The 16,004-nt window shown below is 36.8% G+C and overlaps 1 protein-coding gene across 1 annotated transcript; it reads left to right on the top strand.

Annotated features, from left to right (window-relative positions):
- Nucleotides 1-10,229: 10,229 nt before the first annotated feature.
- Nucleotides 10,230-15,500, top strand: LOC145685232 (uncharacterized). The gene is made up of 2 exons (XM_081757593.1): nucleotides 10,230-11,307; nucleotides 11,515-15,500. The coding sequence occupies exons 1-2, from the start codon at nucleotides 10,230-10,232 to the stop codon at nucleotides 15,498-15,500; spliced, it is 5,064 nt and encodes a 1,687-aa protein (XP_081613719.1).
- The last annotated feature ends 504 nt before the right edge of the window (nucleotides 15,501-16,004 follow it).

Raw genomic sequence — 16,004 nt, 5'->3', positions numbered from 1 at the left:
GCTATCAGCGTTGCCAGACTCAAAAGAAACAGCACCAAACATCTACTGAAATTTCTAATATGTGTGACGAACTTACATAATTATTTTTTCTTATTTATTTATATCATTTATTGACATACATATATTTTCTTGGTTTGTTAATGATAACCCAAGAAAATATATGTATGATAATGATTCAAATGTAAATGATAATGATTTATTTTTAGCAACAGTGTCATTTTAGATTTTGCCTGAAGGGAGGGAGGGGCAAGATACTCCAACGACGTAAGAATTAAATTGAAATCTTTTTAAGTTTAACTTCCCACGATTATACCGCTTAGATTAAAGGAGATTAATGCAAATGAATGATTGTGAAATTAATTTTTTTACTCTCCCACGGAGAATCGAAACCGAGACCATGAGCGCCAAAGACATTCGCTGACCATTAGATTAGTGGGGAGATCTCCTACCAACACAAGAGTTTTACGCTTTTTATTCATATATTATCATTCAACTGATTAAAAGGGAATTGTCTCCTTCCCTCCGCAAATAACGCCCAGATTTTTTAAAAAAAGATAATTTTGATTTTCTCTAGAGCCCTTTTGTTGGTTCCCGAACTTGCAAACTACGCTACTTGAAAAGTGTTATAGAGCAGAAGTGATAGTAGAAAGCGTGAACTGTGATTTTTAACCCTTTTAAATTTTAGCTTTGGGGCGGGAAATTTTCAGGGAAATAGGGATTTTTGGTGAAAATCTTTTTTTTTTTTTTTTTTTAAGTTTGGGCCGCTCTGGATTCCCCTGTGTTAACGCACAGATCTCTAAATTAACTGAAAAATACTAAGAGTTGTACGAAATTTCAAACTTCTGTCGAATAGAAGGGCGGGAAAATATTTACCAATGAGCTTACGTAACTTGTTGAACAATGCCTCCAAGCTTGGAAAAAAAAACGAAGTAAAAAGCTTTATTAGTAATTTTTAAAAAATCGAATAATGAATATACTGTCCTATCGTATGAAATTATACGATAACATTTTTAAGAGTTAACGATCACTATACTTTCTTCTCTCCTTTCGCCGCTCGAAAGAAAAAAGGCATTAATCGCTACATGTGACCCAGAGGCGGATCTAGAAAGTAAAAACTGGGGGGAGGCAGCCAGAATCCAGACTATGATAGCATATCATGAGTTCATTATAAACTTCCAAAAATATATAACTAATAGCTTAAATTATTTTTGTCACTCAAAAAACTGGGGTTCTAAGCCTGCAGGCGCCAGGCTAAATCCACCACTGGACCGTTTTTGCTGTATGCAAATCAATCTAGAAGACAGAACTAGTAGTAAATTTATACTACTTATAGTTTTAGTATAGAGATAAGAGTGAAGATTAAATCTATTCTTTAGACGATGAATCGATTTTAAAAATCGCATTCGAGATTTCAACGGATTTATATCCATACATACCAACAGATTAATTTTTCGACTTCTGTCCAACTGTTCGACCGATCATTTGTTTGTTCGTTCATCCTGATGTGCATTCGCCTAGAAGTCATACCGTTCAATGTATCGAAATCAAATTTTAAACTTCACAATTGTATCTGCTTCTGCAATTTTTCTTCCTTTCGAATTTTCTTCCTACCCCTAAAATTAAGTGTAGTTTACTGAAGATCGAGAATCAAGATTTACGATTTTCTCAAAAATGCCTCTAACGATTTTGTTCATATTTCATAAATCAAATTTTCAATATCAACCCTATACTGTGGCGTAAGCCATATCTCTGGGAAAATCTACGAATGGTAGTTTACTCTTCGGGGTTAAGGAAGTAGTAGGCCCCCCGTTATGGCTCACTTTGGACTTCGACCCCGACCTTTGTGACGTCATAGGTCAAAGGTCAATGACCTTGGCCCGAAGTCAATGACCTAGGGGTACCTAGGACCACCCCCTCTAAATTTTGGCAGGGGTACCTTGGACCATCCCCTAAATTTTGGCAGGGGTACATAAGGCCACCCCCCTTAAATTTTAGAAACTGCCAAATCTAAAAATTGGGTATGGTAGCCTAGGACCATAGTATGTACCTCTATGAGTATTGGGTGTCTATGTCGTTCCCTTTTATGGGTAAAAAATTGCCAAATATTCAAATTTCGGGGGTTTTTTGACCTAATTTATCCCCTTTGATGATGTGTTATTACCTTATATAGTTATATGGGCGTATACAGGGGTCTATTACCTATCATAAGACATAGGTACATTTGTGCACCCCTTTAAATTTTTGGGAGGGGTACCTTGGCCCATCCCTTAAATTTTGGAAATTGACCAATCTAAACATTGGGTATTATAGTACAGGACCCTAATATGTATTATGATAAATTTGGGTGGTCCACCTCATTCCCTTTTAGGGGTACAAAATTGCCAAAAATATAAACGTAAGCAATACGTTTAGGGATGGCCATTTCCGGAAAAAGAGTTTTCCGGTTTCCGGAAATCACATTTTCCGTTTTCCGTTTCCGTTTTTCCGGAAAATTTTCCATTTTCCGATTTTCCGGAAAATTTTCCGTTTCCGTTTCTCCGGAAAATTTTCCGTCTTCCGTTTTCCGGAAAATTTTCCGTCTTCCGATTTTCCGGAAAATTTTCCGTTTCCGTTTTTCCGGAAAATTTTCCGTCTTTCCTTTCTAATTTTCCAGTTTCCGGAAGAATTATATTCCGTTTTCCGTTTTCCCTGAAAATGTGGTCATCCGTAGTTTGTAGGAAGTTTAACCTTTTTAAGAGTTCTGGTATATTTATATACCATGGCGTACTATCGTCTTTGACCGCTTATTTAGGTTCTATAACAGGTATTTAAGCCGGGATTTTTTTATTTTTCAAGTCAGGATGGACCAAAGAACACCGCAGATGCGTTTTGGAACCGGATGGTCAACTTGGCGGCGCCAAGTGGTGCGAAGGGACGTGACTTTTATTCTTAAGGCAAATTTCAAAACTTTTTGACGCCTTTAGTTTTCAAGATATCAGATTGAAACTTGCATAAGAATTGTGTGTACCTTTGGGTATTTATCAGATTTTTAAAATCCCTACGTGAAACCGGGGCCGGGCCCGAGGGGCGCAAGTGTTACGAAGGGGTGATTTTTTTTTCAGAAAAATTCCGTTTCTTTTCGGTTTTTCCGGTTAAGGTTTATGATACGGACACGTGGTACCGTTGGTAAGTATGCTCTATCGTGAGAAAAACGAGGTATGAACCATGATCCTACAATAAATAGTAAGGAAGCAGTAGCTGTTTGAGTGAAAGTCTAAAATTTACGTCAGAAAGCGGATATCCTTAAAGGGTTAAACTTCTTGCAATCTGACGCCTTTGTTACATTTCTATCTGATAATTCATTGTTAAGAGCTCTTCTTTGTTCTATCAATATCTCAAGCATTCCATGTATGCTGTTCCACCGAGTTGTAACTTGCTGTATAAGGAAATGTACTTCCAATTCTAATAACCTTTACTGTTTCTCCAGTTCTGACGTTGCCAACGTACTATGTTTAAAGTGGGAAACAATCTGACTAACAACACTTAACATTTTCTCGATTTATTCTATTGCAAGACCCTTATTTATACAGACTTATAGGGTCTGAGCAAAACAACATATGCTTGCATACGGAAGTTCTCGTACCGCACTTGTGATATTACTAGCATTGTCATAGACAATTGCATGTATTTTATCTAAAATATTCCACTACTCTGCAACATGGGCTAAGTGCTGAGTTAGGTTTACCCTTGTGTGCCTCACTTCTATTTCAATTATTTGAAGGACTGAACTTATTGAACTTATATGGAAGCATATAGTGGGCTGTGATTGTAATATAACTTTCCGTAGCCTGCGAAGCCCAGCTATCTGTTGTCAAATCAATCAATTCCGCAGCCACACTTCTCTTTAGAAAACAAGGCCTCAATACGGCGAGTCACAGTTTGCCTGGATGGTGAGTGGTAACTTGGTTCTACTTCATTCATAAATTCAAGAAACCGAATTGCTTCAACGAAAGGCAAAGGAAGAAGATCCTTTGGTACCATATTACTTATTTTACTATCAAGCACCTCTGCTCTTGCGGAAGAACAAGGTTTAGGGATTCTTTTCTGTTTCTTAGATACTACTATGTTCCCTTATTTGTAAAACAATTTTTCTGGGATCTTTGTGTTAATTTAGATGCATTTGAGCGTGCACCAGGTGAAGCGATAATCTGAGATATAGAGGTAGCAGCACCTGGATTATCATCTACGTTTATGAAATAATAATAATAATAATAATAATAATAATAATAATAATAATAATAATAATAATAATAATAATAATAATAATAATAATAATAATAATAATAATAATAATAATAATTAGGAGTTCACAATTTAGTAACAAAACATGAATGTAGAATAATAAATAGAGCAACCCACATTATGCTTTATTTTTTTTCAAACTATGCTTTATTATTAATTTCAATCATTGTTTTACATTAATCGTGTATAACGTATAATATTTACTATACATTAAATATTCTAAATATCTTGATCTATTTATTATTTTATGCAACCAGCTTCTTTCATATTTAATGAACTTTCTACCTAATGCACTATAAAGAGAGGCTTTACTCGAGTCTTTTTTTTTTTTTTTAATCATTTGTGTGCGCCTTAGAAGTGCATATATACAGAAAAAGAAAGTAAAAGATGCCACCAAAAAGTACAGAAAGTGCTCAACTGCAAGAGGTACACATAACAATATAGTGTGGAGTTCTTGTGTACTATTCATTGTTGGTGGAAGTTTTCTTTTTCTTGTCCTTTATTCTTTTCTCCACGTCAAAAGATTAGACCAAAAAGTTTACAGAAATAAAAATAAGCTTTTCATTGTTGCATTGTTATGTTCTCAATGATTTTGCATTGTAAATATTGTTTCTTAAAAATATTAATACAGTATAGTATTAAACTTGAAGTTAAAGAGATTTTTTAAAGAATTGTGCTATATCTTTTAAATTATGCTTTATGCTTTATTTTCTAAAATTATGCTTTTAAAATTAGTTTCTTCTGGACCCTTAGACAGAAACAACCGTGTTCAAGGTACCAACCATATGTGTAAATAGCTATTATGCTTTTTATGCTTTGTATGCTTTTGGGTTGCTCTAATAATAAGTAAAACTTTCAAATGCATACAGAAACATAGACAATAAGTCAGCATTGAGAACTGAATTGATGTATCGATGACTAGGTGGAATCGTCCTTCAGTTTAAGAGAAATTAGTGGAAAAAGTTACGAAGAGAATTATGTGGAATAGATCATTATATGCATAGCTGGCGCTAGTTTCAAGTAGTGCTACATACTATGGTATTTGTAGTCAATAGTACCGGTACTTGGAATTCGTGACGCTTATAGTTGCAAGATGGGGGTAACACTAGAGTAAAGTGTAAAATTGAATTAAATCAGCAGAATTGAATTTATCTTAGGGTTAAAAAGTCTATGGCACAGGTCGGATGCAGAGATGGAGTGGGTCAGTGGGTCGGTGGGTCAAGTGGGTCAAGTTTTCTGAGTGGGTCAACAGCATGTGACCTACTGTAACCCACCACCCACCGTGACCCACTGCGACTCACCACCCACCATGACCCACTGCAACCCATCACCCACCGTGACCTACTGCGACCCACCACCCACCATGACCCACTGCGACACACCGACTCAGTCTGATCTACCGACCCTATCTGATCACTGCATTGTAGACAGTATCTTCTGAAGACTGGTAAATTTGTCTCCGTTTTACTTTCAAGACTTCATTTCCCTTCCTTTTCCATTTGTTTCTGTCTACTTGCCTGAGGTGAGTTTATCTAAATAAGTGAAAAAGGAACTTCAGGCACTTTTGGATATTGATATTTGTAATTGTAATAATAGCAATAGGGTTTATATTACTACTTGGCTTTCGAGACCTGTGAGTTTTTAGAGGAGCTAACTACTGGAAAAAAATACATTTTTGAATCACTGTAATATATAAATGATTACATAAAAATTGAATGTAGAAAAATAACTATGTGTGCCTGATTATCACGGTCAAATTGCAAAGTCAAATGAAATGACATTTGGTATATAGTTAGGCCTTAATCCAAACTTAAATGTTATATTGCTTTCATTATAATACATAATATCCTAAGAAGGTAGTGAGGATCCGAACTTGTGCGAAAAGAAAATGAGTATCTTGCAAGCCGTTAAACTTACGGAGCTGAAATTCAGTGTATTAGCTCTTTATTGAAAATAAACAGAATGTGTCCTAGAATTTTTTTTAAATTCTCCTTTGTGGAGGGGGGCACTTTCTATATATGGAAAATTGATAGTGAGTTGGTTTGTAAAAATGATCGAAAACGATCGATATTAGTTAAGAAAAAAACAGCAACAAAAAATACAGTGCTTTGATATATCCATTGCTTTCTACTATAATAATTGTTGAAGCTTATGTTTATTATATGGAGCGCTTACAGCACAGGGCAGTCAACCCACAAAGTTGCAAGAAAAAAATAGGCATAAAATTTGTACTGTAAGTTTAATTACATGGAAAGTTTAAGTTTGGATTGTACACATAATTATATGGAAGATTTTACTCTTTTTTATCCCTTTACGTTGGTCTACTTACCTTGGTTTGGGACTTTCAAATTTCATCCTTTTTTCCACTGAAAAGTATCGATAACTCATCAAGGAAATAATTATGCTATGATGATTCAATTGAAATTCATCGTAATTAGTCCATAACAGCAGTGTGGTAATTGAAAGGGAAGAAAAAGGGAAATTCCCATTCACCTCTGAACACTTTCAAGGAACCTCGTTCCCTTTCGCTTTCTAGAGGGTGGGGGAAAACTTGGTAATGGCATCAAACTTTCATGTGTAATTACAAAAATTAAACATATAAACAAATAAGAAATCATCAGTTTATCAGGCTTTAATTGATAATTTATGCACAAGATTCCCTATCGAAGGTGTGGTAGATGAAGTTTCTGTTCTCCATGAGTCGACATTGCCAACTGACATGGTCGATATGGAAAATATGTTGTATGGTAATAGAGAGATGATACTTCTTGCTGAGTATTTCAAAACTGATCAAGAAAAATCCTTATCAGACTTAAGTCTAACAAGCAGATTGTCGATGAGGAGTTGCAGAATCGGGTAGAAGTATTATCAATTTACACGACAGAGTGCGAACTGGGATTTTATGAATTTACAGATGACTGATATTAGAAATAGACTAAGTGCTCGAACATTGTCTAACTTGTTGTTCATCAATGTTAATGGCTCACCGCTAGACAAGCTCAAAGTAGATGAGCTACTGTAGTTATTTCTTGGCTGAAGGATGCACATCATTCCGCTGCGGATGATTTACCACGAAAAAGTTCTGGAGACCAACAGGAAATAAACCCGATTTCAGATTGGTTTTAAGGTGGTAACTTAAATTTAACGTGGCGTTTTAGTGATTACACAAATTACAATTATGAGCATACTTTATGGAGATGCTCTCTCAAAGAGTACTCGAGCACCTTTATACACTATGAAATACCCTTTTTCAAGTCTTTTGTGAGAAAAATACTGTGAACTGAGAAACCATGACCTTTTCCATTTTCCTGTGAATAGAAATTTCTTTTGGAAAGCGTTCAGAAATTAACACTTGCAAGAATACTCTCTTAGTACAAGTATATTTTAGGCACACACTAATTTTCCCCGCCTCGAAGTGCTTCAATTTCCTCACTGATAAACACTTTACCATTTAATATCGTAAAGGTCAGATTCACCATTATTGAGCGATTGACTAGAAATTCAAACTCCGATTAGTGACAATTTCACAGTCTTGTTTTATTACAAGTGTAAACTCTTTAGTCAGTACAGAAGAGGCCGTGGATCGTGTTCAGAGTTGATGACGATGGATTTTGGTGAGTCAGAGTAGGTCACAATGGATGAGAGTGGGTCACGGAGGGTGGTGGGTCACAGTAGGTCGTGGGTCACGGTTGGTGGTGGGTCAGTGGGTCGTGGGTCGTTTCTATTGACCCACGCCAACTCAGGTCGGATGTAACTGAGTAATAAACTTACAGAAAAAAAAAACAGTCGGGACGGGTAGGGCGCTCGAATCGAACATCGTCTTCTGAATGTTAATCCGATGTACCAACGCCTGAGCTCAGTTGGAATCCGTAGTGTACTCCCGCCAATACTACTGCGTGTGGATTCCTTAGAACCTTAGGGCGCCGATTTCTCTGTAACTTTGGGGATCCATTCAGATGCAGAAGGTATATATGAGGGTTTTAAGACAAACTGAATTTAAATTGTGCAAAATATTGTATATTTATAAATACAATGCGGAGTCCACATGAAATTTGAGGGGGCTGCCCCCGCCCCCCCAGGATCTGTGACCTTGACAGATCACCGTGATCACGATAAGCAATGAAGAAATGGTTGGAATATAAACATACCAGTTGTATTAATAACATACTGCCAGCTCTCTTTACTGCCATTGTTCTGCCATCAAGTACAAGCATATTCAGGGATTCCCCGAAACACACGCATGATCGGAATTTCCTGATGCAAACGAATGATCTGCAAGCCCTCACGCAAACAAAAAAAGTACATGATTAAGCAAGTGAACAAAGAGATGTAGCAGGAAGGAATGTTTCGTCGCTGATTTACTCGACCTTTCCTCTCCTGTCCACTGTTAAGTTTGAATTGCGTTTCTATAGCACTAGATGGTGAAGAGCATTGCCTCATTTACTTGTTTTCGCGTAGTATTTTTCGTTATATTTCTTAATGTAAGACGACCAATGTCACTATTCCAAGTAAACATTTTCATTTTCCAGAAAATTTTTCGCCTTCCGTTTTTCCGAAAAATTTTCCGCCTTCCGATTTTCCGGAAAATTTTCCGTCTTCCGATTTTCCGGAAAATTTTACGTTTTCCGTTTTCAATTTTCCGGTTTCCGGAAAAAATATTTTCCGTTTTCCGTTTTTCCGGAAAATTTTCCGCCTTCCGATTTTCCGGAAAATTTTCCGTCTTCCGATTTTCCGGAAAATTTTACGTTTTCCGTTTTCAATTTTCCGGTTTCCGGAAAAAATATTTTCCGTTTTCCGTTTTTCCGGAAAATGTGGCCATCCCTAAATACGTTGTACCACGTGTTTGGTTTTCGACCTAATTTATCTCCTTGGATGAGGTCCTATTACCTTATATAGTTATATGGTCATGTATAGGGGTCTATTACCTATCATAAGTAGGCTCCGGATTCTTAGGTTCGAACCTATTTTCTTCCTGTACAGTGAATGCAAAAAATTAGTGTTTTCTTTACATTTCAAGTTGCTATAAGTAGAACTATATTAGTTTTATAGGACCTAAAATGTCCTAATTGGGGGGTTAGGACCTAAAAAATCCTAAATTAGTTTTTAGAACCTATAACGTCCTAAATGATTCTTTATAGTTATTTTTAACTTGAAAAATACTTTCAAACACGTAGTCAATCGTCAACGACATAATTTCATCTGTAAAGAAGGTTTTCTTGAAAGCTCCTAACAGAGTGGCTACCTTCAAGGATATGCTTCCAAACACACCACTGCCACCACAGCCCGTTGTGTCCCGTTGGGGAACGTGGCTCTCAGCAGCACTGTACTATGCAGATAATTTTGAAAGCATTGTTCAGGTCATCGATTCGCTCCACGAGATTGAAGCCGCTTCAATCACGTCTGTAAAAAAAAAAGCACTGAAGTCACAGTTTGCTGCACAACAACTAAGTTACATTAAAGCCAACTTGTAGCGTTCTGAGAAGAACGAGTGTAGAACAGTAAAGAAGAAGAAGAAGAAGAAAGTTATTACAGTATAGTGGAAGCGGGACTTTTTTGTTTCATGGAACTTCAGTTTTCTAGGAAAATAATGTTTGTCTTGCCTAGAGATTACTGGAATGAGTTTGGCTATATTAAGAAGATGTATAATAGATATTGTACCAAGTAGTTGAATGTTGAGAATAAATGCATGATTTATTCAACGTGGGAATTATAGTTTTTTGTTATGAATGTTCGAGATTCGATGCAGTTATTGTCTGCACATGTTTTGGAGACTGGTGGAAAATATAGTTAGGTTATTGGTAGCAACTATTAGAGTATAATTTGTGAAATTGCAGTAAAATAGGTAAGCTTCGCAATAATTAGACTTAACATTTTTGGCGCATCAGCGTGGGGCATAGAGTTTCGCATTTTATATATTGCGAAGTGATAGTGTAACTAGTGAAACCACGATGGATAAGTTAATTGCATTACGGAAACCCATTCGTACATTGTATACAAGGACTATCATTAGTGCAAAAGAAGAATTGAAGCAGAGTGATCCGAATGAAGAAAAAGTAAGAGTGTATATTACGAAGTTAAATAGGCTGAGTACAGAACTTGCTGATTACGACACAAAGATTCTAGAGCAGTTGGCAGAAGAAGTAGAAGCAATTGACGTAAGTGTATATGAAAGTGAATATAACAGCATAGAAGAATATAAGTCAATGTGGGACGAAGTGCAAGTGTTATATGAGCAGCTCATTAAGTCACAGTACGAGAAAAAAAGTGAACAAGGCAGCAGTAATAGTTCAACTGGTTGTGTTAATTCATGCAAAAAACTGAAACTACCCAAATTAGAGCTTAAGAAATTTGGAGGACAGATTAGCGAATGGCTAGGTTTCTGGGGACAGTTTAAGAGAATACACGAAGACAAGGACATTGACAAAGAGGACAAATTTCAATACCTACTGCAATCCGTTGTACAAGGTACCAGAGTCTGGGAAGTAGTAAACAGTTATCCTCCTACAGCACAAAATTACGACAAGGTCATTCAGAGTTTGCAAAACAGGTTCGGTCGTGAGGAATTGTTAATTGAATACTATGTCAGAGAATTGTTAGGGATTTTGATACAGAATGTTTCAAACCAATCCAACAAGCTATCGCTTCCTCGTTTGTACGATAAATTAGAATCACAGTTGAGAGCATTAGAATCGATTGGTATGGATAGTGATAAGTTCGCAGCAGTACTGTTTCCCTTAGTTGAATCATGTCTTCCCGAAGAATTCTTACGAGTATGGTTAAGGTACTCAGGAACTGATACAAGGAGCACTGAAAATGAATCAGTTGTAACGTACAGTGATAAAATGAATCAGTTGTTGAAATTTTTGAAAAATGAAGTGGAAGGAGAGGAAAGAATCGTTCTAGCACAAACAGGCTTCAAGGTATCAAGTAGTAAAACAAGTTACGCAAAGAAGGAAATGAGAATTGAAAACAAAATCCCCACAGCTAGTAATTTGTTGTCAAGTCATAAATTGGATACAGAAGCAGGTAAGAAGTGCTTATTTTGTGAAGAATCACATCGTGAACAGAACTGTTCCAAGGCCCGTGACATGTCACTGGACGAGAAAAAGAAAGTTCTTTTGCACAATAAATGTTGTTTTTTGTGTTTTCAGCCGTATCATCAAACAAAGTCTTGTAAAGTGAAGGTCAACTGTTTTAAGTGTAAACGAAATCATTTTTCTGTGATGTGTCCAGTGAGTGTGGAAAGAAAAGGTAAAAGTACCGGTGATTGTAAAGAATCGAAAACGTGTACGCTTACAAACCAAAATCACTGTGATCAATATTTGTTACAAACTGTGAAAGTAAAACTGAATGTGAACGGACAAATGCGTGAAGTAAGAGCTTTAATAGATAATGGCTCTCAGCGCTCTTACATTCTGAAACGGGTCGCAAGAGAATTGAATCTTAAAACCCAAAGAAAAGAAACCGTGAAACATATGTTGTTTGGCGGAGTTGAAACAAATAAGGAACAGCACAATTGTTATACGATCACTGTCTGCGACATGCAAGAAAAGTTTTCATGTGAGTTAGAAGTGTTGGAAAGATCTGTTATTTGTGTTCAAATACCAAGTTTGAAGCCAGGACCATGGGTTGCAGAAATGAAAAGAAACCAAATTTGGCTGTCAGATTTCGAAGGTCATGACACAGAAATAGAATTATTGATCGGTGCAGATGTGGCTGGTCAACTTATGACAAATAAAGTACATAAGTTAAAATGTGGATTAGTTGCTGTTCGAACTTTGTTAGGCTGGGTTATGATGGGAAAGGTCCCGATAAACAAACAAGAAAGCTGTCATGAAGTTTCAACATTAAATGTTATTTCACTACTGACACAGAATGCAAAGATATCAGATTTGTGGAAGTTAGACACATTAGGAATTTTGGACCCAACAGAAACAAAATCCAGAAAAGAATCGGATGAAGCGGCTTTAAATCATTTTAAAGAAACTGTACGAGTTAATGAGGAGGGACGGTACGAAGTCAGTCTTCCATGGAAAGTTTGTCACCCAGAACTACCTGACAACCGAATACAAGCAGAAAAAAGATGTGTTTTGGTTACAGAAAAATTAATTGTAAATGGAAAGTATGAAGAATATGAGTCCGTGTTCAATGAATGGTTGCGAGATGGAATAATCGAAGAAGTCCCACCAGATGAGGTTACAGATTCAGGATATTATCTCCCGCATAGAGCTGTTTTCAAAGAAAGATCAACGACAAAAATTAGACCAGTTTTCGACGCTTCGTGTAAAGTACGAAATTCACCTTCGTTGAATGATTGTTTAGAGAAAGGTCCCAACCTTGTGGAGTTGATTACTGACATTTTGTTGAGATTTCGAGAGCATAAAATAGGGGTAATATCTGATATTAAAAAGGCATTTCTACAGATAGCTGTTAATAAAAGGGATTGTGATTTTTTGAGATTTTTGTGGTGGAGGAATTTTGCTGAAAGAAACTTAAAAGTGTACCGGCATCGTAGAGTAGTTTTTGGTGTCAATTGTAGTCCATTTATGTTAAGTGCTGTTATACAGTTTCACTTAGAACATGTTTCTTCAGAGTACAAGGGTACAGCTAAAAAGTTGAAAGAATCATTTTATGTTGACAATTGTGTTACATCAGTGCGTAATGAAGAAGAACTCACCTCATTTATTGAACAAGCTAAGAAGTTATTAGCTGAAGCACAATTTGATTCACGTGGATGGGAATATAATAGTGTAGATGATAACAGTGAAAATCATGACAGTACCAATGTTCTAGGCATGTATTGGAACAAACAAAGGGATGTTATTATGTGTGATCTGAATAGTTTAAAAGGTGTTGAAGAACCTGTGACCAGAAGGAAAATGTTGGCGGTAGCTCATAGCATATTTGATCCATTAGGATTCCTGTCACCTGTGACTTTAGTACCTAAACTTTTGTTACAAGACAGTTTCCGTAAGAAAGCAGGATGGGACGAGGAAGTATCTCCTGAAGTAAAACGAAAGCTTGATCGATGGGTAAAAGATTTATATCAGTTAAAACAAATAGCAATACCGAGATGTTTGTCGGTAGATGAATCAAGGAAGTCATGGTCTCTGCATATATTTTGTGATGCTTGTCAGTATGCATATGCTTGTGTTGTATACTTGAAAAGTGAACATAATGGTAAAGTTGTAGTCCAGTTGGTAGCTAGTAAGGCACGTGTTGCTCCTATGAAGGACATAAGTATCCCTCGTCTTGAGTTGTTAGCATGTTGCATTGGTGCACGTCTTGCGAATAATATTATTAGTAGTTTGAAATTAAATATTCCCGTAAATTATTGGACTGATTCTACAACTGCGTTATATTGGATTCGAAAGAACGAACCATGGAGTGTGTTCGTGTTCAATAGAGTCAAGGAAATTCGTTCGTTGAGTGACATAGCGTGTTGGAGACACGTACCTGGTAATTCTAATCCTGCGGACCTTCCCAGCAGAGGTTGTAATGCCGCAACTTTTGTGAAATCCCGTTGGTGGGAGGGACCGGATTGGTTGAAGTTAAGAAAACCTGATTGGCCCACAGAAGAAAGCGCTTGCGACAAAGTTGAAATAAATAAGGAAAGAAAGAAGACAGTAGTTGCGATGACTGTACAGTGCGAAGATGTGTGTTATCTGAGACGTTTCTCCAAGTATCAAAACGTGTTGCGTATGATAGCGTGGATGCGCAGATTTATTATAAATTGTCGGACTGTACCAGTTAACAGAAATGTCGGAGAGTTGACTGTACAGGAGCTCAACGCTGCAGAAAGGCGGTTAATATATCTCATGCAAAAGGAGAGTTTTAATGATAACAATGAGAAATTAAAGACGTTGATGACTTTCAAGGACGAAGAAAACTTGATCCGAGTCAAAACGAAGATTGTTAGAAGAGATGATAAAGAGAACTTCAGGAGTCCATTTGTACTTCCGTCAGATCATGAGTTAGTTCACAGAATGGTTATGGAGGAACATGTTAGGATGAACCATGCAGGAACCCAAATTTTATTATGTAAGCTAAGAGAAAATTACTGGATATTGCGCGGAAGAAAGACTGTACAGAGTGTAATTCGAAAATGTGTCACATGTAGGAAACAAGACGCTGGAAGAATGACTACAGTTACAAGTCCCTTACCTGATGATAGAGTGCGCGATGCCTTAGCATTTGAGATAACAGGAATTGATTTGACAGGACCGCTTATATTGAATGATGGAAATAAAGTTTGGATAGTAATATTTACTTGTGCGGTGTATAGAGCTGTGCATTTAGAATTAGTGTCTTCCTTGTCTTCCTGTGAATTCATGCTGGCAATGAGAAGGTTTATTGCACGACGAGGTAGACCAAAGGTAGTGTACAGTGACAATGGAACGAATTTTGTTGGCACTGTTAATTTGTTTAAGTGTATTGATTGGAAAGAAATAGAACTGAGTTGCTCTGTATATAAAATTCAATGGAAATTTATTCCCCCAGGAGCTCCATGGTGGGGTGGATGGTGGGAGAGAATTATACGTACCTTGAAAAATCTGTTGCGAAGAACACTAGGAAAAGCTTCCTTGAATTTTGAGGAGTTGTCTACTGTTTTATGTGACTGCGAATCCGTAATTAACTGTCGTCCTTTGGCGTATATATCTGAGGACACTGAGGATTTTGTTGCTTTAACACCCGCTATGTTCATACAGGATGTTCAAGAAGTTGGAGTGCCTGACTTGGACCGAGTGGAAGACACATTATTGATCAAGAGATACAAGAGGTTGAGTGCTATTAGACAACAATTACGAGACCGGTTCAGAAATGAGTACTTAAGTCTGTTGGTGCAAAAGCAATGGGATAAAGGACATGGTAGAGAAGTGCATCTGGGAGATGTTGTTTTGGTAGCAACGGAAGATAAGAAAAGAATTAACTGGCCACTAGGGAGAGTTATAGAATTGTGTCCTGGTGTAGATAGTCATGTTCGAGTGGTAAAGGTGAAAACATCAAGTGGAGTTTTAACTCGACCTATACAGAAATTATATCCTTTAGAGATAGTGTTTCCGACCGATCAAAGTAAACAGGTTTCGTCTAAGACTGTTGAGAAGATCGAAAACTCTGGAACAGGTGAAGAATCGATGGCAGAGCCAAGTGGTGATGAACGAAAAGTAGTCACTAGAAGTGGACGTGTTGTAAATGTTCCATTACGGTATTTGTTTTGATTGCTATTCGCAATCAAAAGGTGGGAGGATGTAGCGTTCTGAGAAGAACGAGTGTAGAACAGTAAAGAAGAAGAAGAAGAAGAAAGTTATTACAGTATAGTGGAAGCGGGACTTTTTTGTTTCATGGAACTTCAGTTTTCTAGGAAAATAATGTTTGTCTTGCCTAGAGATTACTGGAATGAGTTTGGCTATATTAAGAAGATGTATAATAGATATTGTACCAAGTAGTTGAATGTTGAGAATAAATGCATGATTTATTCAACGTGGGAATTATAGTTTTTTGTTATGAATGTTCGAGATTCGATGCAGTTATTGTCTGCACATGTTTTGGAGACTGGTGGAAAATATAGTTAGGTTATTGGTAGCAACTATTAGAGTATAATTTGTGAAATTGCAGTAAAATAGGTAAGCTTCGCAATAATTAGACTTAACACAACTTTTCTCGTCTGCCTCAAGCCATCACTGAATTGGAGAAGAAGTCTCTTCCACTAACAGAAGCTCTTC

This window comes from Thermobia domestica, chromosome 5 (assembly GCF_964235325.1).
Source record: "Thermobia domestica chromosome 5, izTheDome1.hap1.1, whole genome shotgun sequence".
Lineage (NCBI taxonomy): Eukaryota > Metazoa > Arthropoda > Insecta > Zygentoma > Lepismatidae > Thermobia > Thermobia domestica.
This window is presented reverse-complemented; position numbering and strand designations above follow the sequence as displayed.

Bases quoted from the DNA above. Each gene is read 5' to 3' on its own strand.
- LOC145685232 (XM_081757593.1), top strand. From the start codon at position 10,230: ATGGATAAGTTAATTGCATTACGGAAACCCATTCGTACATTGTATACA. The intron at 11,308-11,514 runs GTAAGAAGTGCT...TGATGTGTCCAG, and splicing joins TAAATTGGATACAGAAGCAG to TGAGTGTGGAAAGAAAAGGT.